The 26,733-nt window shown below is 50.0% G+C and overlaps 1 protein-coding gene across 1 annotated transcript in view; it reads left to right on the top strand.

The window, feature by feature from the left end:
- Window positions 1-1,514: 1,514 nt before the first annotated feature.
- The window catches only part of IL11 (interleukin 11), a 50,266-nt gene continuing 25,047 nt past the window's right edge, over window positions 1,515-26,733 (top strand). The window contains exon 1 of the mRNA XM_086928699.1: window positions 1,515-1,860. Within this exon, the coding sequence (XP_086784825.1) occupies window positions 1,854-1,860 (7 nt within the window). The 5' untranslated portion in view covers window positions 1,515-1,853. The remainder of the gene's footprint in view (window positions 1,861-26,733) is intronic.

Genomic DNA, 26,733 nt, shown 5'->3' with positions numbered 1-26,733 from the left:
TCACCCCATTAAAAGTGGAGCAACCCCCCGAGAGGTCTATCCTGCTGAGATGTACCAATATCACCCGTCTAGGAGTACAGAAGCAATGCTAAGAACTCGGGTGGTCCAGCTAAGAATACCGCAGCCTTGCACAGAGTTGCCTGCAATGCACTGCAGTTCATCTGAGAAGTACTGGCACAATCCCATAAAGGTTCGGCAGCCTGGAGGGAAGACCTGCTAAAAGTACTGGTACTGCCTCATGAAAAGATCAGAAGCCCATCGGAGAGGTGAGGGCACTGTGCCAGGGGATGCATCACCCATCTGTTGAAAAGTACAGATACGATTCCATTATATAAGAAGGGTGTCAACAGTCGGAGCATCCATACAAAGCTCTTCCCACCAGGGCACCTGTGTTACACTTAACCTGTGTGTGTGCCACTGTCGCGTGCCAGAGGCCTACACACCAGGAACACCCAGGATAGGTCAAGACCGGAGAAGACTCTTGAGCACTGCATAGGACCAATCGAACTGCACGTACCATACGTGATGCATCACGCACCTGCCATACTATGCAAATGACGACTGCTCTGTCTTGAACTCACCCTAAGTGGGTGACCCGGGGGTCTGCAAGGCGCTAGCAGTAATGTAATGCAATGGGTTTTTTGTTTAGCTCAGCCTTCACTCCAGGGAGCATCTTGGCGCTTAGAAAGACTATGCAGTGGTGACAAGCTGCGCTGAGTCAGTATCGGTTGCATGTTGTACTGTGTTACTCGATATTTGAATAGCTCAGCATTCGCCAATGACATGGCCTCGTAGCGCTTTGTGCAGAATTAGATTACGATTCCTCTCAACGAAGGGTATCACGTGAGGGGGGGGGGAGTGAAAGGGGATGGGGGGGGGGCGGTAACGGTAACCGACTTGCTCCTAGGCTCGCCCTCCATTTAAAAAAAAAACGTGTCATTCCCCTGGAGGGCAAGTCAGCCCCTGGCACCTGCCGCCCTACCCGACCAATTTTAGTTTCTCTCCCTACTCACCTTCAACTTCGTCAAAACAGAAATACATAGACATGAAAAGAAAACAAAACAAAACAAAAAACACAAGCAGACACAATTTTGCTCATCAAGGGAAAGGGATAACCTTTTAGCGAAGAAAAGAAGCAACAAAAAAAATCAGACACCGGCCCCTTCAGAAGTGGTGATGGGGGCTGAGTGCGATAGGGGACGGCGGGTGTCCACTCTGACCTCATCCACCGCTCCCCCCTCCCTACCGCTCAGGTTTTAAAGGGAGAGCAGAGAGACATTGACAAGCAAGGGAAATTGCAATAGAATGTGTCACAGTGTTTAATGCTGTGCCGCCCACTTTCAGGCAACTGTAAGTTTAAGGAAGGAGAGTCTTTGGGCAAGCAGAGTTTTTTTTCTCAATGGAAAAGATGTGACTCAAGATGTGTCATCTTTTAAAAAAAACACACACATACACATACAGAGGACTTGCTTTCTTTCGCCACTTGTATATAAAGCCCCAATATGAGGTGGTGTGAGTTCACATGCACACACTCCCTGGCGCGCGCACACTGGTTTGGCACTGGTGCCAGAGGGGTCCAGGGTTTTTTCGGGTTTTGGGGGGCACTTTTTTTTCTACCTCAGACCCCAATTCCACTTGAGTAACAGCACAGGTGGAGCCAACTTGGAGAGGAGAAAAAGTTGAAGAAGGAGCTACTGACACAGACCAACATCCCTCGTGCCCCCTCGACTGGCCAAGGGTCCTGGCCACCACAAGTCGGGTGAAAAAGGCAAGCTAGCAAACAGGAAAGGAACAGGGGAGAAACACCTGCAAAGAAGGACCACATTTTTACATTTAAAGCATTCCAGGAAAATATGAAAAGTAAGTCTTACTTTTTTCACTTTTTATTCGCGAAATGTTGCGTTTTTTTGGAGAAATGTTACTTTTATGCAATATTTTTTTTGTTAATTTTATGCCTACATTTCTCTTTCTTTATTTGTTATTCTTTCGGCTGCGTGCCTGCGTCTATAATTGAGGGGCAAGTGAGGAGTCTGTCACGATTTTTTGGGGGTCGATGGGCCGTTCATGTTCTGCACAGGTCTGTGTGAAAGGGTGCATGTCCCTTGCAATGGAGGGGTTGAAGTTCTCTCTGTCTGGCACTCACAGGACCAGGGTAGCTGCCCCTAAGAAGTCCTACTCTCCAAGAGGGCGCTGGAGTGAGACTCCAGGGTCTGTGCCAACCGGGGATTCTAAAACTCTTTTAAGGGCAGTGGGGCCATCGATTCTGAGCAAGTGAGTGACACTCCAGTCCAAAGTGTGAGCAACACACCTAATGAGTGACACAAGCGCAGCATATGCGCTCATGGCAGACCCCAAACCTTTCCATAGAGTGCAGCGGTGGGGAGAGACAGTGCTTCCCAGAGTTCCAAGAAAACCAAACAAAACGTATTTGGCAGTCTAGAGCAAAGGTGGTGTGCCAAAACAAACGCCCCGAGGATGGGAAGTGAAGCCTGAAGCAGGGCTGGTTCTGCAGCAAGATGTACTCTCAGCAGGCTGCAGTCGCAGAGGTTGTGTTGGGGAGGGGGCGTGTCTGCATGCACGCACGACCAATTCCATTTGACTGATCTTGTCAAATTAATGGATATATAGGGGTTGCTCATAAAAACTTCTTATACTGCAGATTCTCGAAGTTTAATGTGCTTGGCTGAGGGTCCCACAAAGGGGCGAATTGTTCTGATAACAGACGATTTTTAGAAGGGGAACTTTCGGCCAAATTCCTCTCATAAACGAGGAATGTTCTTTGCAGACAGCACGTGTAATGTAGATAACATTCCTCAGTGTAACACCAGGCGTGAGTGCGTCTTGGCAGATACGGCAGCTGGCGCGCTTGGAGCTAGCGATGTGCCCAGGATCACACAGATTGGTCAAATGAGAAACACATGGCTAAAAGCAATGGCTCTTGTGGCGCAGCAGCCCGTTCCTTTACCGCACAGGCAGCTTGCCAAAGGCCACTATTGAAATAGACGCCCGTGGAAGGAGTCAGCTCATATTCAAGACGTTTATAGACGCATAATATTCTGTTCCGAGCTTGGGAAAATGCGTGTTGTTCTGTCGGCTCTTGTAAAGGGCACTGCTGGTCTAACAAGGCTCCAGGGAAGGCTGTTCACACCGGAGCTCTTAGAAAGAAAGCATTTTTCTGACAGCAGCCAGCAGCCAAGCCATGGTCTCTTAAACGGTGCAAGGGGAATACAGTTATGAGGACACTGTAAGAGGATCTGTGTTTGCACAGGGAGGCCCTGTACTGAAACCTTCGTCATGGGGAATGTTCTATTAGGACCTCGAGAACGCAAATTATCTTATTATCTTACAAGACGTTACAGACTTGGAATACTCTTGTAACGAGACCTTACAGAGTGGGTTGTTGGAATGGCTCTGAAGGGGGTGATGTTTCAGAACAGCAATGTTCTATTTACAAGAACCTACAAGGGCCTGAATGTTCGGATAACAAGAGGTCTCTCCATGCAGACATGTTTGCATTATATCAGCCAACATAATCCAACTGCTCTAGTGATAAAAGGTCTCAGCATGGAAGTGACCTGAGAGTTAAATCTCTTAGAATGAAAATGTTCTCATCATGGGAAATCCTAAAAAAATGAAATGTGCTGATCATATCTGGGATGAAGTCCCCTCATCCGTACATTATTCGGGTATTGCAAGCAAAAGAGGAGATCTATGACCATGTAGAGGAATTAGGCCAAAGGCCGAATAACCTCATGGAACTCTGAGGCGACTTTCTCTATATACCTATAATGCACAACAGAGTACATTATAGAGATACATACCTTTATCCTTTGCACATACCACTTAAAATCTTGCTGTGGTCCTCCTCCATATGAGAGAGATAGGATGTTTGCAGACATGAAAAAGTAGAATCTGTAGTGCAAAATTAAACACACCAAAAAGCAGAAAGATATTAGAATAAGTTTAATATGTAAGATTTTTTTTTAAAGCTGTAGCTTAGAATTTATAGAACCGTGCAGAAAGATTCTATCTTTCCTATAATTACGTAAGACATGCACAAAATAAACATGTTGCCATAAATATTGCCTTTTTGCTGATCACTGGTTATCTAGAAAAACAGAGTAGAAAGAAAAGCATGTTTTGTTTTCACTGTTTAAACTGTACTCCCTGTTCTGCGTTCCCCCTTGGCTGCTGGAAGTAGGCATCGTAATGTCAGAACTCAACTATAATAAGTTATTACAGTTGAGCAGCTATGTCATTTCTTTATTACAGGTGACTACAGACATCACGAATAGCCTGTAATACGAATATTAGAACCAGGATTTTATACAGGGATGGCTGGCTTTTATTTACTCTATGAGTTCTAAGAATGGAAATGTACTGATAATAAATGCTCTTAGAATAGAAAAGTTCTGAGAATGAAAGCCCTTACATTGGGCAAGTTCTGCTTCCTTGACCTTTTCGAATGGAAATGTTCTGATCATTAGAACTCATAGAGATGGAGCGTTTTGATCATAATATCCTATGGAATATTAATGAATTGGTAATGAGGGCCCCTAAAAAGCAATATTTGTCTAAAATATCTTAGAAGCAGTAGTACAAGGGGCTCTCAGATGGGCAATGCTGTTCTAGCAAACACTCCAGAAGCAGAATGTTAGGTCTCGGACTCGTCAAAAATGAATGTACCATTGACAAAAGCACCTAGAAGGAGGGTGTTCAGAGGATGGGAACTCTTCCAAGGAGGCTGTCTTAGTCAATGGAGCCCAGGGGTGGGTAGACCTGTCAAGCCCTTCCCACATTGGAAATGTAGACAGGGCTGTTCTCATAAGAGGGGTTGTTTGGAAAGAAAGTGTCCCCACAATCTCATAATAAAGCTCATAAAAGAGGACTGTTCTTGAAAGAGCTGCTTATGGAGGAAGATGTATCTGTGGTGAGTGCTCAGCAGAGGAGAACTCTTCTTAATCGACGGAGACATAGCAGTCGCCTGTACTTCGAGCCCTTTTCTGAAAAGGCCTCGCTCACAGCCAGAGCCTTCTTCAAGGCTGCAGTGTTCAGGGAGTGCACTACCCTAAGTGGAAAGAGCTTCTAAATACAGCCTTCAAAGAAGGTTTCATTTCTATTTGCAAGTCTGCATTTATTTATTTGCACCCTGGTCACAAGAAATGCAGTACATAGTACATAGAAACGGATTGGTTTTTAGCTTAAAAAGGGGACGGAGACGGTGGGGTCAACTAGTAGTATGTACTGGTCCCACTTCAGTAACTTACATGTCTCTATGATATATTGTGGGGCCTAGTGTTGATCTGCAAATGCCATTTGGCGCTTCAGCGCGCGCAATGAAATTCGTTTTATTTATTTATTTATTTACATTTCTCCGGTCGGCGTGAGCTGGAGTTTACTACACCCCACTCTACCCCGCCCCACCGCTCTGCAGCACTTCCTCCTGGAGCCACTACTGCCACGTGCACATAGAATGGCACCAAAAAGGCATGTGGTAGGCAACAGTGCCTCGAATCATAGCCACCAGCTGAAACCGAACAATGGGCAACCATATTCCCCAACAGGAAGAAACCAAGAGCTGTGCCCTGTGGCACACACAGCCCTGCGCGCGCTGCTCCGCATGGATGTTATGATACTGGATATTTGTACAGTGCAGCACCTGCTAATAAATCGGCTTCTAGGAGCTTTGAGGAGTGTGGTGTGATTCAGCCAGAGGTAGCTCTCCAGTATGGGATTCTATGGGAACCATGCCATGTAATCTGTCACTGACCAAGGCATCAGTCCATCCAAACCCTGACTATGTTACGTTCACATGTGAGCATACAAGAAGTGCTGCACAGGTGCAAATAATGTAACATGTATTTGTAGTGCCTAAAAAGCGCAAACCTAGCCACAAAGGTGGAGCGCCACACTATGCGGAGTAAGTACTGGGAGGCACAGAGAGAAGAGGTAGAGTGGAGAACAGGACTGCTAGTAGGGCACAGGAGAGTAAGGAGAGAGTGTGCTTTTGGCAGGGAAAGCTGCAGACCCAGCGAGGCCTGTGGTGTCGCTGCCACAGGCTCGGTCCCATGGCTAGAGGGTCACACGGGGTACCTTGAAGGGAAAGCTGCAGACCCAGCGAGGCCTGTGGTGTCGCTGCCACAGGCTCGGCCCCATGGCTAGAGGGTCACACAGGGTACCTTGAAGGGAAAGCTGCAAACCCAGCGAGGCCTCTGGTGTCGCTACCACAGGCTCGGCCCCATGGCTAGAGGGTCACACAGGGTACCTTGAAGGGAAAGCTGCAGACCCAGCGAGGCCTCTGGTGTCGCTGCCACAGGCTCGGCCCCATGGCTGGAGGGTCACACAGGGTACCTTGAAGGGAAAGCTGCAAACCCAGCGAGGCCTGTGGTGTCGCTGCCACAGGCTCGGTCCCATGGCTGGAGGGTCACACAGGGTACCTTGAAGGGAAAGCTGCAGACCCAGCGAGGCCTGTGGTGTCGCTGCCACAGGCTCGGCCCCATGGCTGGAGGGTCACACAGGGTACCTTGAAGGGAAAGCTGCAGACCCAGCGAGGGCTGTGGTGTCGCTGCCACAGGCTCGGCCCCATGGCTGCAGGGTCACATAGGGTACCTTGAAGGGAAAGCTGCAGACCCAGCGAGGCTTGTGGTGTCGCTGCCACACGCTCGGCCCCATGGCTAGAGGGTCACACAGGGTACCTTGAAGGGAAAGCTGCAGACCCAGCGAGGCTTGTGGTGTCGCTGCCACACGCTCGGTCCCATGGCTGGAGGGTCACACAGGGTACCTTGAAGGGAAAGCTGCAGACCCAGGCCTGTGGTGTCGCTGCCACAGGCTCGGTCCCATGGCTGGAGGGTCACACGGGGTACCTGGAAGGGAAAGCTGCAAACCCAGTGAGGCCTGTGGTGTCGCTGCCACAGGCTCGCCCCATGGCTGGAGGGTCACATAGGGTACCTTAAAGAGAAAGCTGCAGACCCAGCGAGGCCTGTGGTGTTGCTGCCACAGGCTCGGCCCCATGACTGGAGGGTCACACAGGGTACATTGAAGGGAAAGCTGCAAACCCAGCGAGGCCTCAGGTGTCGCTGCCACAGGCTCGGCCCCATGGCTGGAGGGTCACACAGGGTACCTTGAAGGGAAAGCTGCAGACCCAGCGAGGCCTGTGGTGTCGCTGCCACATGCTCGGTCCCATGGCTAGAGGGTCACATGGGGTACCTTGAAGGGAAAGCTGCAAACCCAGCGAGGCCTGTGGTGTCGCTGCCACAGGCTCGGTCCCATGGCTAGAGGGTCACACAGGGTACCTTGAAGGGAAAGCTGCAAACCAAGCGAGGCCTGTGGTGTCGTCGCACTGGCTCGGTCCCATGACTGGAGGGTCACACAGGGTACCTTGAAGGGAAAGCTGCAAACCCAGCGAGGCCTGTGGTGTCGCTGCCACAGGCTCGGCCCCATGGCTGGAGGGTCACATAGGGTACCTTAAAGAGAAAGCTGCAGACCCAGCGAGGCCTGTGGTGTCGCTGCCACAGGCTCGGTCCCATGGATGGAGGATCACACAGGGTACCTTGAAGGGAAAGCTGCAGACCCAGGCCTGTGGTCTCGCTGCCACAGGCTCGGTCCCATGGCTAGAGGGTCACACGGGGTACCTGGAAGGGAAAGCTGCAAACCCAGCGAGGCCTGTGGTGTTGCTGCCACAGGCTCGGCCCCATGGCTGGAGGGTCACACAGGGTACCTTGAAGGGAAAGCTGCAGACCCAGCGAGGCCTGTGGTGTCACTGCCACAGGCTCGGCCCCATGGCTGGACGGTCACACGGGGTACCTGGAAGGGAAAGCTGCAGACCCAGCGAGGCCTGTGGTGTCGCTGCCACAGGCTCGGCCCCATGGCTGGAGGGTCACACAGGGTACCTTGAAGAGAAAGCTGCAGACCCAGCGAGGCCTGTGGTGTCGCTGCCACAGGCTCGGCCCCATGGCTGGAGGGTCACACGGGGTACCTGGAAGGGAAAGCTGCAAACCCAGCGAGGCCTGTGGTGTCGCTGCCACAGGCTCGGCCCCATGGCTGGAGGGTCACATAGGGTACCTTAAAGAGAAAGCTGCAGACCCAGCGAGGCCTGTGGTGTCGCTGCCATAGGCTCGGCCCCATGGCTGGAGGGTAACACAGGGTACCTTAAAGGGAAAGCTGCAGACCCAGGCCTGTGGTGTCGCTGCCACAGGCTCGGCCCCATGGCTGAAGGGTCACATAGGGTACCTTAAAGAGAAAGCTGCAGACCCAGCGAGGCCTGTGGTGTCGCTGCTACAGGCTCGGTCCCATGGCTGGAGGGTCACACAGGGTACCTTGAAAGGAAGCTGCAGACCCAGCGAGGCCCGTGGTGTCACTGCCACAGGCTCGGTCCCATGGCTAGAGGGTCACACAGGGTACCTTGAAAGGAAGCTGCAGACCCAGCGAGGCCTGTGGTGTCGCTGCCACAGGCTCGGTCCCATGGCTGGAGGGTCACACAGGGTACCTTGAAGGGAAAGCTGCAAACCCAGCGAGGCCTGTGGTGCCGCTGCCACAGGCTCGGTCCCATGGCTGGAGGGTCACACAGGGTACCTTGAAGGGAAAGGTGCAGACCCAGGCCTGTGGTGTCGCTGCCACAGGCTCGGTCCCATGGCTGGAGGGTCACACAGGGTACCTTGTGGGGAAGCTGCAGACCCAGCGAGGCCTGGCCTGGCCTCCGTCGTCCACGGACGAACAAGACCTCTTTATAAACGGGACCCCTCCGAACAGCTGTCCTGGGAGCGGCTGCTTTATAACAGAAAGTGAGAGTTTTTTTAGCGGTTTTAGCGCCGGATTGTTCTTCTAGCAGCAGCCCATAGAGCGCCAATGTGCTTTTAAGACGTTCACACGAGGTCAGGCTCTTATAACAGGGCTCTTGTTATATGCAATATGTTTTATAGCTGATGGAATTAATAAACTCCCGCTCTACTAATCCCAGGTGGGGTTTCTAACACTGCATTTATTCTCTCGAGTCCGGAACTTTCGATGGTTCTTGCAGCCCAGACAAGCACCCTGGGGCAGCGCCTTCGACGCACTTTTTGTCCTCCTTCGCTTGTGAGCGAGACATTGTTAAAATGTTGTCCATCTGCACAGGGCACGCCACAAACAGAACAGTGCTTACATTTTAAATGTTATTTGTTCCTCGCTCCAAAGAGCAGCTGAGCCAGTCCTGCTGAGAGTCAACTTCTGAACTGTGGGACGTGCGGAAATTTCCACAGCGGACACTCTCCCCATTGGGTTTGCTTACTGCCACTGCCGCTGCTTCACTCACTGAGCTACCCTTCTGCTATTGGTAATGTGGTCTGCAGATCACTCGTGCTTCTTTTTACGAGGACCACGCCTTGTACTGAACTGTCTTACTCGGACTGACACCCTTCCAACTAACTGTATAGGTCCGAAACAGGTATACAACCCACTCAGCTATCTTTCAGGGATTGGCACGTGTGGTGCGAAGATTGCATACACATCCTTGCCATGGGCACTAAAGATGTTGATTTGCTATACTGGGAATTAACATCGATCAGATACCGACGACTGGTTCATGCGTGCAACCCACTGTGCTATCTTTCTGGCATTGAAACCTGCTACTTCTAGATTACATTACCATTCATGCAGTAGACAGCGGACACCGAGAGCTTTTACTAAGGCTGAAATATGTGGCCTTCAGTGTAGGTACTCGTATCTGCAGTAGGTGCACCACCCACCGAGCTGTCTTGCTGCCTTTAGAACTTGTGGCCTTCCCCTTGCAGCTCTCACCTGCCTGGCCATGCTCCTTCAGAGGTCTCTGTAGAGCTCCCAGACTGCCCTACACAGAGCTTGGCATTGCCTTTAGCCGTCTCCACGCCCCTCCCCCTTGAGGGCCTGCAGACTGCCCCAGTGTTAATAGCCTGCGAAGAGTTTGGAAAGCTAGGACCTGCCTGGTGTCTCCCTCCTGTGACTAGACCCAGTGGGTGGCGGCCTCTGTAATTTCCTCCCTCCAGCCAGCCGTTGTAGGAGACTCTGAGACTTGGTCATTGTGGTTTCTCAAGGGTAAAAGTTTCCCATACTGTAAAGCCTTTATTTTTGTTATGATGGTCATGATGGAATTTGGCTGTTGTGGAAAAGAGGGAACCACTTCAGATTGTCTGCGTCTCCATCGCCCTCTCCACCCTCCCCGCCCTCTTTGCTGCATCCCTTTCTCTTACCTCATTTCTGGCTCTGGTGAAAATAAGTGCACCATTTCCTGCCGCTGTCTGTTTTCCATGTCTTTTCTCCTCCCACATCTATCATTTCTTGTCCTCTTCTCTCGTTCATTGTCTCCACCTTCCCTCGCTCCCCTCCTAATACCTCACCCCACCATCCACTCTCTTCCTCAACTACTTCTTCTACTATTTCTCGACCCCACAAGTTATTCCACAGAGCTGTCCCTGTAGGAGCTGGAGAGAGGGACCTGTCACTGATTACACAGAGCGAGCTGAGGGGCCTGTCACTGATTACACTGAGAGAGCTGAGGGGCCTGTCGCTGATTACACTGAGAGAGCTGAGGGGCGGGTCACTGATTACACTGAGAGAGCTGAGGGGCCTGTCGCTGATTACACAGAGCGAGCTGAGGGGCCTGTCACTGATTACACTGAGAAAGCTGAGGGGCCTGTCGCTGATTACACTGAGAGAGCGGAGGGGCCTGTCGCTGATTACACTGAGAGAGCTGAGGGGGCGGTCACTGATTACACTGAGAGAGGTGAGGGGCCTGTCGCGGATTACACTGAGAGAGCTGCGGGGCCTGTCGCGGATTACACTGAGAGAGGTGAGGGGCCTGTCACTGATTACACTGAGAAAGCTGAGGGGCCGGTCACTGATTACACTGAGAGAGCTGAGGAGCCTGTCGCTGATTACACAGAGCGAGCTGAGGGGCCTGTCGCTGATTACATTGAGAGAGCTGAGGGGCCTGTCGCTGATTACACAGAGCGAGCTGAGGGGCCTGTCGCTGATTACACTGAGAGAGCTGAGGGGCCTGTCGCGGATTACACTGAGCAAGCCGAAGGGCCGGTCACTGATTACACTGAGTGAGCTGAGGGGCCTGTCACTGATTACACTGAGAGAGCTCAGGGGACTGTCGCTGATTACACTGAGAGAGCTGAGGAGCCTGTCGCTGATTACTCTGAGAGAGCTAAGGGGCCTGTTGCTGATTACACTGAGCGAACTGAGGGGCCTGTCGCTGATTACACTAAGAGAGCTGAGGGGCCTGTCGCTGATTACACAGAGCGAGCTGAGGGGCCTGTCGCTGATTACTCTGACAGAGCTGAGGGGCCTGTAGCTGATTACTCTGAGCGAGCTGAGGGGCCTGTTGCTGATTACACTGAGCGAACTGAGGGGCCTGTCGCTGATTACACTAAGAGAGCTGAGGGGCCTGTAGCTGATTAATCTGAGAGAGCTGAAGGGCCTGTTGCTGATTACACTGAGCGAACTGAGGGGCCTGTCGCTGATTACACTGAGCGAACTGAGGGGCCTGTCACTGATTACACTGAGAGAGCTGAGGGGCCTGTCGCTGATTACACTGAGAGAGCTAAGGGGCCTGTCACCGATTACACTGAGAGAGCTGAGGGGCCTGTCGCTGATTACACAGAGCGAGCCGAGGGGCCTGTCGCTGATTACACTGAGAGAGCTGAGGGGCCTATCACTGATTACACTGAGAGAGCTGAGGGGCCTATCACTGATTACACAGAGGGAGCTGAGGGGTCTGTCACTGATTACACTGAGTGAACTGAGGGGCCTGTCGCTGATTACACTGAGCGAGCTGAGGGGCCTATCACTGATTACACTGAGCGAGCTGAGGGGCCTGTCGCTGATTACACTGAGAGAGCTGAGGGGTCTATCACTGATTACACAGAGGGAGCTGAGGGGCCTATCACTGATTACACTGAGAGAGGTGAGGGGCCTGTCACTGATTACACTGAGAGAGGTGAGGGACCTGTCACTGATTACACAGACGGAGCTGAGGGGCCTGTCACTGATTACACTGAGAGAGGTGAGGGACCTGTCACTGATTATACAGGACGAGCCGAGGGACCTGTCACTGCCTACACTGGGCGAGCTAAGGGACCTGTCACTGATTACATTAGGGGAGTTGGGGGACCTGTTACTGATTACACCCTGGGAGATGAAGGGCCTGTCCCTGATTACACTCTGGGTAGATTGGTCCGGTGCCTGAATTCACTCCGCTGTGTCCAGTAGAGTGTCATTGACTGCATTCTGGCAGGAGACAGAACTGTCCCTGATAATGCGCAGAGAGGTGAGATGTCTGACACTCATCACACTCTGAGCGAGGGGGGGGGTGGCGGGGGGGGGCGGGCTGTCCCTGATTCCTCTCCCTCTTTCAATGTTTTCATGAAGAAACATCACATTCCTTTCTCTTTTCTGTTGATCTTCATTATTTTCCCTGTGCCATCACTGCCTGCCAAGTCGGTGAAATGTTGTCAAGGTAAATATTATGACACTTACAGTGTCTGATACTGTTAGTACCTGTTGGTATTATGGCTGGATTAGGTTTCATGTGTAGTCTGCTGCCGCCAGTGGTTAGCGTGTTCTGCAACTGCTGTTGCTGGGATTCAGCTGCTGACGGAGCTACTGTTCCCTCCTCCAAGTGATGCACAATGTTCTGAACCCGGAAGGACACAGACAGGCCTTGTGTGGTTGGGCCAGGGTGATGCAAGAGGTCATTTGAGGTACTGAGGTAGGCATCGCTGTTGGGGCCTCATCTGGAGAACGAGTCTAATTCTGAACTAATTTTGTTCAGTTCTAGAATATTCACTATTCAGAATATTCGTCTAGGTCTGGGGTCCTCAGGGTCAGTATTGCATTCAGTTCTGGAGTCCTCAACTGCAGCTGTATGTCTAGTTTTAGAGCCCCACTGGTGACTATTGTGTCAAGCCATCTGAGTCTCATCTGAGTTGTAGACCGGTTCTGGACGCCCTATTTGTATGACAGTCGCCCACTTCTGGAGGCCTCCTCAAGAATATTGTCTCTTGATCTTGGGCCCACATCTGTGGTACTGTGGGCAGTGTTGGGTGTTTAATAAAAAAACACAAATCTGGACTATTGTGTCTGGATCTGGAGATAAAATATGCATTTTGGGACTGCTACTAGGAGAGTCACCTACTGTGCCCAGGTCAGTAGGAATCATCTGTAGTATTGTTCCCAGTTCCGTAGACCTACTTTTTAGCATTGTGTTCTAGAGAGACTATTTGCAGTGCGGTGTTCTGCTCCAGATACTTCATTTTCAGGATTATGTGCAGTTCTAGAATTTACATCTGCAGTGCTGTGTCCTGCTCTAGTGGTTTCATTTCCAGCATTATGTGCAGTTCTTGAGTTAACATCTGTAGTGCAGTGTTCTGTTCCAGAGACTCAATTTTCAGTATTATTTGCAGTTCTAGAGTTTACGTCTACAGTGCAGTGTCCTGCTCTAGTGACTTTATTTCCAGCATTATGTGCTGTGCAGTTCTAGAGTTTGCATCTGCAGTGCTGTGACCAGCTCTAGTGACTTAATTTCTAGAATTATGTGCTGTGCAGTTCTAGAGTTTGGATCTGCAGTGCTGTTTTCAGCTCTAGTGACTTCACTTCCAGCATTATGTGCTGTGAAGTTCTAGAGTTTGCATCTGGAGTGCTGTGTCCTGCTCTAGCGACTTCATTTCCAGCATTATGTGCTGTGCATTTCTAGAGTTTGCATCTGCAGTGCTGTGTCCTGCTCTAGTGACTTCATTTCCTGCATTATGTGCAGTTCTAGAGTTTGCATCTGCAGTGCTCTGTCCCGCTCTAGTGACTTAATTTTCAGCATTATGTGCTGTGCAGTTCTAGAGTTTGCATCTGGAGTGCTGTGTGCTGCTCTAGTGACTTCACTTCCAGCATTATGTGCTGTGCAGTTCTAGCATTTGCATCTGCAGTGCTGTGCCCAGCTCTAGTGACTTCACTTCCAGCATTATGTGCTGTGCAGGTTCTAGCGTTTGCATCTGCAGTGCTGTGTCCCGCACTAGTGACTTCATTTCCAGCATTATGTGCTGTGCATTTCTAGAGTTTGCATCTGCAATATTGTGTCCTGTTCTAGTGACTTCATTTCCTGCATTATGTGCAGTTCTAGAGTTTGCATCTGCACTGCTGTGTCCTGCTCTAGTGACTTCACTTCCAGCACTATGTGCTGTGCAGTCCTAGCGTTTGCATCTGCAGGGCTGTGTCCTGCACTAGTGACTTCATTTCCAGCATTATGTGCTGTGCAGTCCTAGCGTTTGCATCTGCAGTGCAGTGTCCTGCACTAGTGACTTCATTTCCAGCATTATGTGCTGTGCAGTCCTAGCTTTTGCATCTGCAGTGCTGTGTCCCGCTCTAGTGACTTCACTTCCAGCTATATGTGCTGTGCAGTTCTAGCGTTTGCATCTGCAGTGCTGTGTCCCGCTCTAGTGACTTCACTTCCAGCATTATGTGCTGTGCATTCCTAGCATTTGCATCTGCAGTGCTGTGTCCTGCTGTAGTGACTTCATTTCCAGGATTATGTGCTGTGCAGTTCTAGCGTTTGCATCTGCAGTGCTGTGTCCCGCTCTAGTGACGTCACTTCCAGCATTATGTTCTGTGCAGTTCTAGAATCTAGCCTGAGAACAGAAACAGTTCTAAGAAAGATGATCACAACGTTAGATGGTTGAATCTTCCGGCCCCGCGAGGGGGAGGCGAGTATTCTAGACCTGTTTACAGGGGGAGATCTTGGATAGAGAAGCTGGCTTGAGATGTTCAATGGACAAGAGGTCGTTCTTTAGCTGATTGACCCCGCCCCAGCCCTAGCAGCATTTCAAAGACTCCAGCCTGCCAGGGAATCTCTCAGCCTGGCTCCTTTCAATGGATGCCGCCCTGGCCTCAAAACAGTAGGAACTCTGACGTGATCGCTGTCAAAACGTGTAACCTTAGTTTTACAAGGGTGTTAAAAGTGGGCAGTTGATTTATGGCGCAATACTGTGTATACTAGGCTTTTTCTTGTCGTGTTTTACAGCCAGATGTAAAAATCCCAGATGTGCCTGTCCCGGGGCTGATGCTGTACTAACCCGCAGTGGGCTCAGCTCCAGAAACATTAAGAAAGGCTTGTCTGGAGTGCTATTTGGATATGTTTTTTCAGGATGACCTTTAACAGCTGTTGGATAATTTTTCTATTACTGGTTTTACGATTATACCGTCCCATGTAACTTAGGAGGCACACTATTACAATATTCTCTCACTACTCCTAGTTTCACTATCGGTAGTCGGACACTATCCCTACTGTTCACTATTACAGAGACGCTCGCCCACTAGAAGGAGTACTGTTGCAATAACATAATTCACTATTACAACGTTCCTTGGTCATTCTGGATGATTCACTATTACAAATTCCAACTCTATTACAGTTGTCATTAATGCACTCAACTCTTGCTATTGCATGGATTTCCTACTACAGCCCCTTTACTATTAACTTCGTTCCTTGTTACCATTATCCCTCACTATTTCAAGGTTTGCTGTTATAATAATCGCTCACTATTTCACATGTTCACTACTACAGTGATCCTTCACAATTACAAGGGTCGGCATTACACGGTTCTTTCAACATTACAGCTATGCAATATTATAATATTGCATCCCATTTACAAAATGTCACTATTAAATTTTTTTTTATTATCCCAAAGGTTCACAATTACAGCATTCACATTTGATTCTTCAAATTCACTATTACAATATTTCCTCATAATTCTGGTGATCACATTCACAATTTCTAAAGGTTCATATTTCTAAAGGTTCACTATTACAAGGGGCTCATGATTTAAGAGTTCAGCTTTCAAAATATTCTTTCACATTTCGAGGGTAAACTATAAAATAATTTCTTCTCTATTCTGAGTTCGGAATTCTAGAGTTCAAGCCATAATTTTAAGTTTTCACTAATACACAATATCCTCCTTGACCCAATAACCTTCACTAGTCTCTAATTCATTCAAATAATGATGTCCTCTCGGTCGTGATATGGAATTATTTATTGTAATTATCCTTGGCATTTTAATGGTTAACCTAAATGACGATTTGAAGTCTTAGATGTGCACTATTATAAGACCCCTAACCTAATCTAAAATTCTGAACTTCACTTTTTTATATATTTGCTGTTTCCCAGTTATAAATGCTTTTATTTATCCTTTATGTGACTCGCCCAGCTCGACCCAATAAACCCCACTCCCATGCCATTGTGCACTTTTGCACAATCGCATCACTATTGCATAGAATAGATCAGTTGTGAAAGGGCCCAATGGGCATGGTTTCAGTAGCCGTCGTTAATTGGGTGCACTGCGATTACAGACCCTTTCGTGACAGACCCTGGCCTCTGAAAGGATGATAGGCCTTGACCAGGTCCCTCGTGGCTGACTCTGCACCAGTCCTACAAGCCCTTCAAGGGCCTGGCTGGACACCCATTCAGTCTCCCAGTGGCTCATTCAGACTCTGAACAAGATTCCTTAAAGCAGAAAGGGCCTCAGTTCACCTTTACTGGGACCCAATGGCGTGTGTTTTGGGTGACGCTCTGGTTCAACCCGTTTGTTTTCTCAGCTCCTGAAACCTTGCAGATATGTCTCCTTCCCCATCCCTGCCGCCACTTGTTTTTGCGATGTACAGATCTTTACAGCAGAAAGCCTCTCGTCACTCACTTTAACAGCGTCTGCTGCAGCAGAATAAACAGCCCGAGGGTTTACTGGGCCGCCTCCTGGCCTCAGAACAGTTGAATCCCATTAGGCAGGCTGGTAACCGAAGACACATCGAGTTTAGTTGCTGGGTTTCTCTTGGAGACATCTTTTATTGAGTCTCACTTGTTGGGTTGTTGCCTCCAACTTGGCTAGTAGTTTCACAAGCACACGATGACCAGACGCAGGCGGCCTCTGAAATCAGGGGCGCGTCAGAGCAACATCCAGCAATGCAGGTGGTCAGATACCCTCTGAAGTCTCAGCTCACAGCATGGGGGTCTCTCCCCACAGTTAGGGGCATCTTGGGACAGTACTGTACACTGGAAGTGTTAGATCATTCCACCTGAAGATTCAGCCCACAACAGTGTGATCTCTCCCCACAGGCCTGCAGTGCAGCTCAGGCCAATCTCAAGCTTCACCGCAGGACGCCGTCCACTTTCAGCTTTAGTCGCACACCGTCCATCTCAAGCTTCACCGCAGGACGCAGTCCACTTTCAGATTTAGTTGCACACCGTCCATCTCAAGCTTCACTGCAGAACACCGTCCACCTGAACATTTAGTCAGACACTGTCCATCTCAAGCTTCACCACAGGACACCTTCCACCTGAAGCTTAGTCGCACACCATCCATCTCAAGCTTTACCGCAGGACGCCTTCCACCTGAAGCTTTAGTTGCACACCGTCCATCTCAAGCTTCACTGCAGGACACCGTCCACCTGAACATTTATTCAGACACTGTCCATCTCAAGCTTCACCACAGGACACCGTCCACCTGAACATTTAGTCCTACACTTCCATCTCAATCTTCACAGCAGGACACCGTCCACCTGAAGATTTAGTCGCACACCCTCCATCTCAAGCTTTACCGCAGGACGCCTTCCACCTGAAGCTTTAGTCGCACACCCTCCATCTCAAGCTTTACCGCAGGACGCCTTCCACCTGAAGCTTTAGTCTCACACCGTCCATCTCAAGCTTCACCGCAGGATACCGCACACCTGAAACTTTAGTCGCACACCGTCCATCTCAAGCTTCACCACAGAACACCGTCCACCTGAAGCTGTATTCGCCAACCGTCCATCTCAAGCTTCACCACAGGACACCGTCCACCTGAACATTTAGTCAGACACTGTCCATCTCAAGCTTCACCGCAGGACACCGTCTACCTGAAACTTTAGTCCCACAACGTCCTTCTCAAGATTCACCGCAGGACACCATCCATCTGAAGCTTTAGTCGCATACTGTCCATCTCAAGCTTCACCGCAGGACACCGTCCACCTGAAGCGTTATTCGCACATCGTCCATCTCAAGCTTCACCGCAGGACGCCATCAACCTGAAGCTTTAGTTGCACACCATCCATCTCAAGCTTCACCGCAGGACACCTTCCACCTGAAACTTTAGTCGCATACCGTCCATCTCAAGCTTCACCGCAGGACGTCTTCCATCTGAAGCTTTAGTCGCACACTGTCCATCTCAAGCTTCACCGCAGAACGCCGTCCACCTGAAGCTTCAGTCGCACACCGTCCATCTCAAGCTTTACCGCAGGACACCGTCCACCTGAACGTTTAGTCACACACCGTCCATCTCAAGCTTCAACGCAGGAAACGGCCCACCTGAACGTTTAGTCACACACCGTCCATCTCAGCTTCACTGCAGGACACCGTCCACCTGAACATTTAGTCGCACACCGTCCATCTTAAGCTTCACCGTAGGACACCTTCCACCTGAAGCTTTAGTCGCACACTTTTCATCTCAAACTTCACCGCAGGACAGCGTCCACCTGAACATTTAGTCACACACCGTCCATCTCAAGCTTCACCGTAGGACGCCTTCCACCTGAACCTTTAGTAGCACAACATCCATCTTAAGCTTCATGTCAGACTCTGGTCAAGTAAAGTGTCAATCGAACATGTCAAGGTCAAGCTTAAGGCAGACACCATAAACCTCAAGCTTCATCCGGACACTGACCAACTCTAGCTTCAGTCAGACACCATCTATGTTAACCTTCATCCAGACACTGACCACCTCTAGCTTCAGTCAGACACCATACACCTTAACCTTTATGCGGACACTGACCACCTCTAGCTTCAGCCAGACACATCCATGTTAAGCTTCACCCGGACACTGACCACCTCTAGCTTTAGTCAGACACCCACCATCTTAAACTTCATCCGGACACGGCCTAACCTCTAGTTTCAGTCAGACACCCCCCATCTTAAGCTTCATCCGGACACTGGCCACCTCTAGTTACAGTCAGACACCACCCTTCTTAATATGCATCTGGACACTGACCACCTCTAGTTTCAATTAGACACCCCCCATCCTAAGCTTCACTTCTGCACTGTTAATCTTTAGCTTCGGCCGGATGCTGTCCAACTCTAGCGCCAGTAAGTCAGTGCTACCTTATGTGGATTTGTGCAGCACGCTAATCATCCATGAGGGTATCCAGTAAGCCTGGGCGGAGTGAAAGAGCTTCACAAGCAGCAGAGTGCATTAGATAAATGGCGTTTGCAGTGATTTCCAGTGCCAGGTGCTTGTCCGCACTGTGCAATCATCGCGAACGACACCATGCACAGTGCAAGCAGTCACTGCTTCCTTGCTGCCGCTCGAGTAGATTTTTACTTGAGCAGCAGCTTTCTCGACGAGAACGGACGGTTTCTTAACGCCAGCATTCGCTTGCATACGCGACCACTCGCAATAAGAAATCTGCCAGATTTTAGATATTTTACCGGGAGGTTGATTTTCCACTCTTGTGCTCGCCAACTTTATGTTAATGATCTTGAAAGAGGAAAAATCTCGCCGGGAGGTAGATTTTCCTCACTTGCGCGCTCCAACTTGAAGTTGACAAATGCAAGTGAGGACAAAAACTTCAGAACTCCATGAGCTCCATGTAACGCGGAGTGCGGAAAACTCTGCAAACTCAGCGAGCAGAGTGGAGTTCACCGCCTAGACTTAGTATCCAGGCGCTTGAGCAGGTGCGTAGGCACAAGGCTCCGCAGAGTTAGTCGAAGAGACACGTCTTCAGCTTCATGCGGAATTCAAGAAGCGAGGAAGAGGCTCCGACGTGTTGAGGGAGGCCACAGACAGTGCTCATCTCTAACTTCAAAAAGTGTCCAAGAACCTCAGTCAGACACCATTCATCTCAAGCTTCATTCATACACCGTCTTTCTCAAGCTTCAGTCGTACATTGGCCAGTCAGACAGGGTCCATCTGATGCTGTAATTAGACAAGCTTCAGCCACACGACAATCTCAAGCTTCCGTGGCACATATCCATTGCAAGCCAGCATGGACTACGCCTATCTCAAGCTTCAGTCAGACACTATCCATATGATACTTCATCCTTCCACAGAAGGGTCTCTGACTTTATGTCTCAGGAAGGGGGCGGGCATGAGTACTATGTACACTTAAGGTAGTCTGACACAGATACCTCCAGCTTAAATCAGTCACTACCCAGCTCATGCTTCAGTCACATCATGTCAAGCTTCAGTGAGACACAACCATCTAAAGCTTGTCATACACTGCCTTTCTCAAGCTTCAATCAGACACCATCCATGTCAAGTTTCAGCCACATCTATAATGATGTCTATGATTATACCTTAGTGAGGACCGCAGCAAGAGGCCAGAAAGGGAAACCTAACATTTCAAACGGACAACACCCATCTCAAGCTTTGGTCAGACAGTGCCTACTTGAAGCTTCAGCCTACCGCATGTTGTTCTCTCACTTTATATGTCCACACGGGGCACACGCAAGAGCGTGCTGTACACTGTCAGTCGTCAGATGCAACCATCTAAAGCTTAAGCCAACTCCTGTCCATCTCAGCTTGACTACCCAGCCAATGTCAAGCTTCAGTGAGACACCATGCGCCTCAGGCTCCACCCAGACTCCATCCATGTATTTCAGCCTTGCATACGAAGGATTTTGTGCGATCAGGATCTGGCTAGTGCAGGGAGGGTTCAAGTGCTGTACCCTTAATGCATCACCCATAAGTGGGCAGTCACACAGATACAGTGGGGTTCTGCAGCATCCCATCCTTGCAGCGCCACCCATGAAAGGGGCTTCTCTCTAAAACACCCCGGACCTGAAGCGCCCCCTTCTTGTTGCACCCCAATGTGTGCAGTCTCACGCTGATGCAGGTGGGTTCTGTACACCCCATTGCTACAATAGGTCCAGTGGGGGCGCTGTATCAGTCTCGGTCTGCAGGGAGGGGTCCCTTAGCACCCCATCTTTGAGGCGCCTTTGGCTGATACAGCCGGGCTCTGCACCAAGTGCAGCGGGGCTCTGCATACCCCATCTTTGAAGCGCGTCTGGCTGATACAGCCGGGCTCTGCACCCCCATCCTTGCAGCACCAGGCACAGCAGGGTCCTGTAACATCCCATCCTTGAGGCGTCTTTGGCTGATACAGCGGTGTCTGCACCCCCCCATCCTGGCAGCATCAGGCGCAGTGGGCTCTGTACCCCCAATCTCTTCAGGGCAGCGGGGTTCGGCAGCACCCACTATATGAGCAGTCGCAGGCCTGCAGGGAGGGTCTGCCGGGAGAAGCCTGCAGCACCCAATCTCTGAAGCGCCTCTGGCTGATACAGCCGGGCTTCGGCACCCCCAACCGTGCAGCACCAGGCACAGTGGAGACCTGCAAGACCCCATCCTTTCAGCATGAGCTGCAGTGAGTTTCTGTAGCACCCCATCTTTGAAGCGCCAGATGCAGTGAGGTCCTGCAGCACACCATCCTTGCAGCACCAGGCCCAGCGGGGAACTGCAGCACCCCATCCTTGCAGCACCAGGCCCAACAGGGGCCTGCAGCACCCCATCCTTGCAGCACCAGGCCCAATAGGGGCCTGCAGCACCCCATCCTTGCAGCACCAGGCCCAGCGGGGTCCTGCAGCACCCCATCCTTGCAGCACCAGGTCCAACAGGGGCCTGTAGCACCCCATCCTTGCAGCACCAGGCCCAACAGGGGCCTGCAGCACCCCATCCTTGCAGCACCAGGCCCAGCGGGGTTGTGGTATCTGGGTTTGGATGCCATGTGCCTTTCTTATTATCCTGTCTTGCTGCTCAGCCTATCTGGGTGAATGGTGGAATGTTGAGTGTGTGAGGTAATATGGAATGTGTGGTGTGCCTGGTGGATGGATGACAGTTGGAAGCATACTAAAGGTAATTTGCTATTTTAGTAGGTTATTTACACGAGTTTTAAAAGTAGCATACTAAAGGTAATTTGCTATTTTATTAGGTTGTTTACACGAGTTTTAAAAGTAGCATACTAAAGGTAATTTGCTATTTTAGTAGGTTTTACACGAGTTTTAAAAGTAGCATACTAAAGGTAATTTGCTATTTTATATAGAAAGTTCAATGCTATACACATATGTTTTGTTTAAAGTTAAATGCTATACGTTAGCATATGTGCTCATGACTGTCACAAATTTTGTTCATACAAATATTATTTTTAATACTATTCTATGCACGTGACTGTCACCTATTTATTTCATACAAATTATTATTTGTACTATGCACGTGATTTCCACCTTTTCTTAAGATGTTTTGCCTATGGATTCACCTCTTACATTTTTGCATTCCAGCATGTGACTTTCCTATTTTACTGAAATTTTCTGTCAAGGATTTGTCACCTACACTTTTAGTGTGTTATGTTTTATCTTATTTTAGTACATTGCATGTGACTCTGTAGTTTAGTCACCTACATATTCCTAATTAGTGTACGTTGTGCACACGTCACTTTATAGGAATTGTAATTCATTTAAGTACTTTTTGGTGATTTTCTTTTTCGCATATTTTAATTGTTCACTTCTCTGTTTCTTTCACTTTGCTGGTCTGGCCAACTGGCATCTTGTGTGGGTTACGGTGAATTCTATTTGTTACTTCTTGTGAAATACAATGCGAAAATATGTATTATCAATCTATTACTGTTTTATATGTAAAGGGGGAAGGGTGGTCGTTATAGATACTTTTATGTATTTATTCATAATTTCTATTCTACAATGTAAGATCCAATTTTAGAATGACCATTCTCATGTCCTATGCTTTTCTTTTGTTTATTCATTTGTAACGGGGAAGGTGGTGTGGTATCCTGGTTTGGATGCCACGTGCCTTTCTTATTATCCTGTCTTGCTGCTCAGCCTATCTGGGTGAATGGTGGAATGTTGAGTGTGTGAGGTAATATGGAATGTGTGGTGTGCCTGGTGGATGGATGACAGTTGGAAGAGAGGGTTGAGTAGCAGGAGAGCTGCACCTGGTGGGGCTTTAATGATTATATGATTCAACCTAATTATCCTTCAATAAATCTACTTGAATCATCACAACTCGGCTACCGATCCTATTATTACAGGGGTCCTGCAGCACCCCATCGTTGCAGCACCAGGTCCAACAGGGGCCTGTAGCACCCCATCCTTTCAGCACCAGGCCCAACAGGGGCCTGTAGCACCCCATCCTTGCAGCACCAGGCCCAGCGGGGTCCTGCAGTACCCCATCCTTGCAGCACCAGGCCCAGCGGGGTCCTGCAGCACCCCATCCTAAGCACCCCATCTTTGAGGCCCAGACACAGCGGGACTTGCAGCACTAGGCCCTGCGGGGTCCTGCAGCACCCCATCCTTGCAGCACCAGTCCCAGCGAGGTCCTGCAGCACCCTATCCTTGCAGCACCAGGCCCAGCGGGGTCCTGCAGCACCCCATCCTTGCAGCACCAGTCCCAGCGAGGTCCTGCAGCACCCCATCCTTGCAGCACCAGGCCCTGTGGGGTCCTGCAGCACCCCATCCTTGCAGCACCAGCCCCGGCGAGGTCCTGCCGCACCCTATCCTTGCAGCACCAGGCCCTGTGGGGTCCTGCAGCACCCCATCCTTGCAGCACCAGCCCCGGCGAGGTCCTGCAGCACCCTATCCTTGCAGCACCAGGCCCAGCGGGGTCCTGCAGCACCCCATCCTTGCAGCACCAGTCCCGGCGAGGTCCTGCAGCACCCTATCCTTGCGGCACCAGGCAGAGCGAGGTCCTGCAGCACCCCATCCTTACAGAGCCGCCTCTGAGAGCAGCCTCGGGCTGGTAAGCGGCACCAGGAGCCTGGTGGGAAGAATGGTGCATTGAATCTGGGCTGTCTCGACCCTGCTCCGGCTCCAGTTCTTTCCATAAACCATCTGACTCCATCCAGACTCGCCTCCCTGGAAAGCATGAGCACCAGTCTTTCCGAATTTTATTTTCCCTGTCTCCCTCTCGCTCTCCTCTCACCTCCTCTGCAATTCTGTCCTTTCATTCATCTTTGCATCACTTCACCCATTGCCTTGTACTACTTGTGCCGCCCATTCTGCCCTCTGCCCTCTTTCCGTGCCCGCTCCCATCACATGTAACACTGTTGTATGTTGCTGTTCTGTCATTATGATGTTGCGTAATTCCATGTTCATATATTATTGTATGGTATGCTGTACTTTGTTCTGTTGTGTTATGGAACATCGACACCCCCGGGCTTTCGCCCTGCTACTCTTCATTTCCTCGACTCTCTTGCCCTCTCATTGCCTTCGCTCTATTTCCCCACTCTCTCTTTTGTCTCTTTTTCCATAGCACTATACTCGTCCATTCCTTCATATATTTCCCTCTTAAGATCCTTTTCTTTTCTCCTTTATATCTGCTCATCTCACTTTTTAACCGATATTTACCCCCTCTCCCTTTCTTGCTTTTTACTCTCCTCGCTTCCCTGTGTGGTTCTCAATATTTCTCTCCCACCCCCACCTTCATCTCTGGCTCTCCTTTCTTTTCCGTCTCCTGCTGTCTGATCTCCACTCCCATTTCTTCCCTCCATCTCCCCATCTCTCTATTCTCTCGCACACACCCTCTTTCGCTGCCACCTTTCCTCGGGGCGCAGCATTCCCATCCCTGCCCCACTCCCTGAAACGGTCGTCATGGTGACGGCGATGCCACTAAATGTTCTGCTACTAGGAGGGCTGTGTGTGGCTCCCGCCCACACAGGCGAGAGTACCCACCCTGCCCGATGACTCGCTCTGGGGCATACCCCAGACTGGCACGGACATGGTTTGTGCTGCTTTGATGCCAGGCCGGCAGACGTCTGTGTGGTAGTCTAGAAAGGCGGGCCTGACCTAGAAATAGATATATGCTCTGGCTCTGACAAGGCGGGCCTACGAAAGGTAGCAGGGTTGGGAAAGAGTCAGTGTCAGTCGGAAGCTGTTTGTGAGAACAACTGGTTTAGCCCCGGTTTTTCATAGACCACGGCCTGCGGAGGAATCTCCCAGTTTCTCCGCTAGTCAGTCGATCGTTTGCAGTTCCTATAACTTCCGCCCGACTAGGCCCAAAGCCGCCATTCCCTCATGCCCCTAGGAGGCGACAGCCCGGCGTGGGCGGCATGATGTGGCAGGAAAGGCCCAGCCCGGAAGCCGGACGTTAATCCTGTTAGGCGCTAAAGAGCTCCAAGGTGGTGCAGATGCTCGACAGAGAACACGAGGCGGTCTGAGCGAGAGCTCCTTCCTTCCCGCATCCCACCCCAAACTCGGAGGCCGGTCCCCCGCCTCCCGCACGGCCTAATCTGGGTTTGAATAACAACTCACTAGATTCGAGGAATGCCAGCCATGCCAGCCACCCGCCCTGCTCCTGGGGGTGGCCTCCACGTCCATACCACGTGTTCCCAGTCCCCACGCCCTCTTTGGCATTCCTCGCTCTGCCAGCCCGTGACATCCTGATGACCCGTGTCGTGACTGCCTCGACGTCCTCAGACGTCAGGTGTTCACTGAGCTTTGCTTTGGCCGACTGCCCCCTTCCTCCTCGTTATTTTCATGGGGATTTTGCCTATTGTGAAATCTCACGCTAATTCCCACTTACTTTTTAGGTCTGGCCTAGAGTCACCTTTTTTGTCTCACTAGCTTCATGTTTCTAAAACATTCATACCGAAAATACACATATTTATAGATACAAACAGGGGCTTTTGGACAGCCTTCTCCATTCATTGGACTCTTTGACTGTCATTCACATGTTGCCTCCGTCCACCATAGCATTCAGCATTGGATGAGCCCATTTCATCCATCAGTTTTGTTGCATTTTGCAAGTCTCTTGTATGATCACATGTGGACAGCCGCTTGAAAATGAGTGCATTTCAGTGGCAGGGCTGCTATGCATTGACTGATTTGTGACGCCTTCATTTTTACATTTTTAATATGTGCTTATGTTTTCAATGCTATTTTTTCATTTTGCATGTCTTAAATAAGTAAATTGCACTTCTCAAGCCAGACCTATTGTCTTTGCCAATGCTTGTTTCTTTTGGCTGGAAGCCATGCATCCAAAATGTGTCTATAAACAAAAGATACACAAGACAGTGGTGCCAATGTTGAAAAGTTTTCTCCTCCCATCCCCGCACTCTACGTGACTTGAAACGCAGGGATAAGTACGTTGAGTCTGAGCTTGACTTGGACACAATATGAAGGAAGTCTGCAAGTTATTCTGACACGTGTAGCAATAGAAAAGAGAGATTGCACAAAAAAAATAAACTGTCTGAGGAATGTGAGCGTTGCTCCAAGATTTAAGCGCTTTGAGGTGGTGGCGGGGAGGAAGCAGGATTAGCAGAATCACAACACCCGATGAGCTCATTGGAGATGAAGCCATGCCTTCAACCGGTGGTACAGTCAGCTGTGTGCCCAAGGCAGGCAGAATGTCTGTGTTTGGACATGCAGATTGTGGAGTCATATGCAACCTGGCTGCACCAGAGATGATTGCGATTCCTGGGTATTGACGCCAAGGGTAGCCAGAAAGCAGAGCAAGCTCTCCAGGGGAAATATCATGAGGTAGAAAGCAATTCAGTTGTCTCTTGTGGACGGTGGGATACCGGTGTACTGGGAAACATGTCTCCAGGTAGTTCAAGGCATGTTTTGGACCTGGTTCAGATTTGGGTTAGCGATGGTTAGAGGTGATATATTAAGCTCTGATAAATGGTTCACTAATTTAATCCAATTTCCCATCAGGCTCCAGGTTTCCCCATTCTATCTAGTCACAGAAGGTCAGTTTTAAGTAACAG

This window comes from Lissotriton vulgaris, chromosome 7 (genome assembly GCF_964263255.1).
Source record: "Lissotriton vulgaris chromosome 7, aLisVul1.2, whole genome shotgun sequence".
Lineage (NCBI taxonomy): Eukaryota > Metazoa > Chordata > Amphibia > Caudata > Salamandridae > Lissotriton > Lissotriton vulgaris.
Note: the sequence above shows the minus strand (reverse complement) of the source record. Positions and strands in the feature narration are given on the sequence as shown.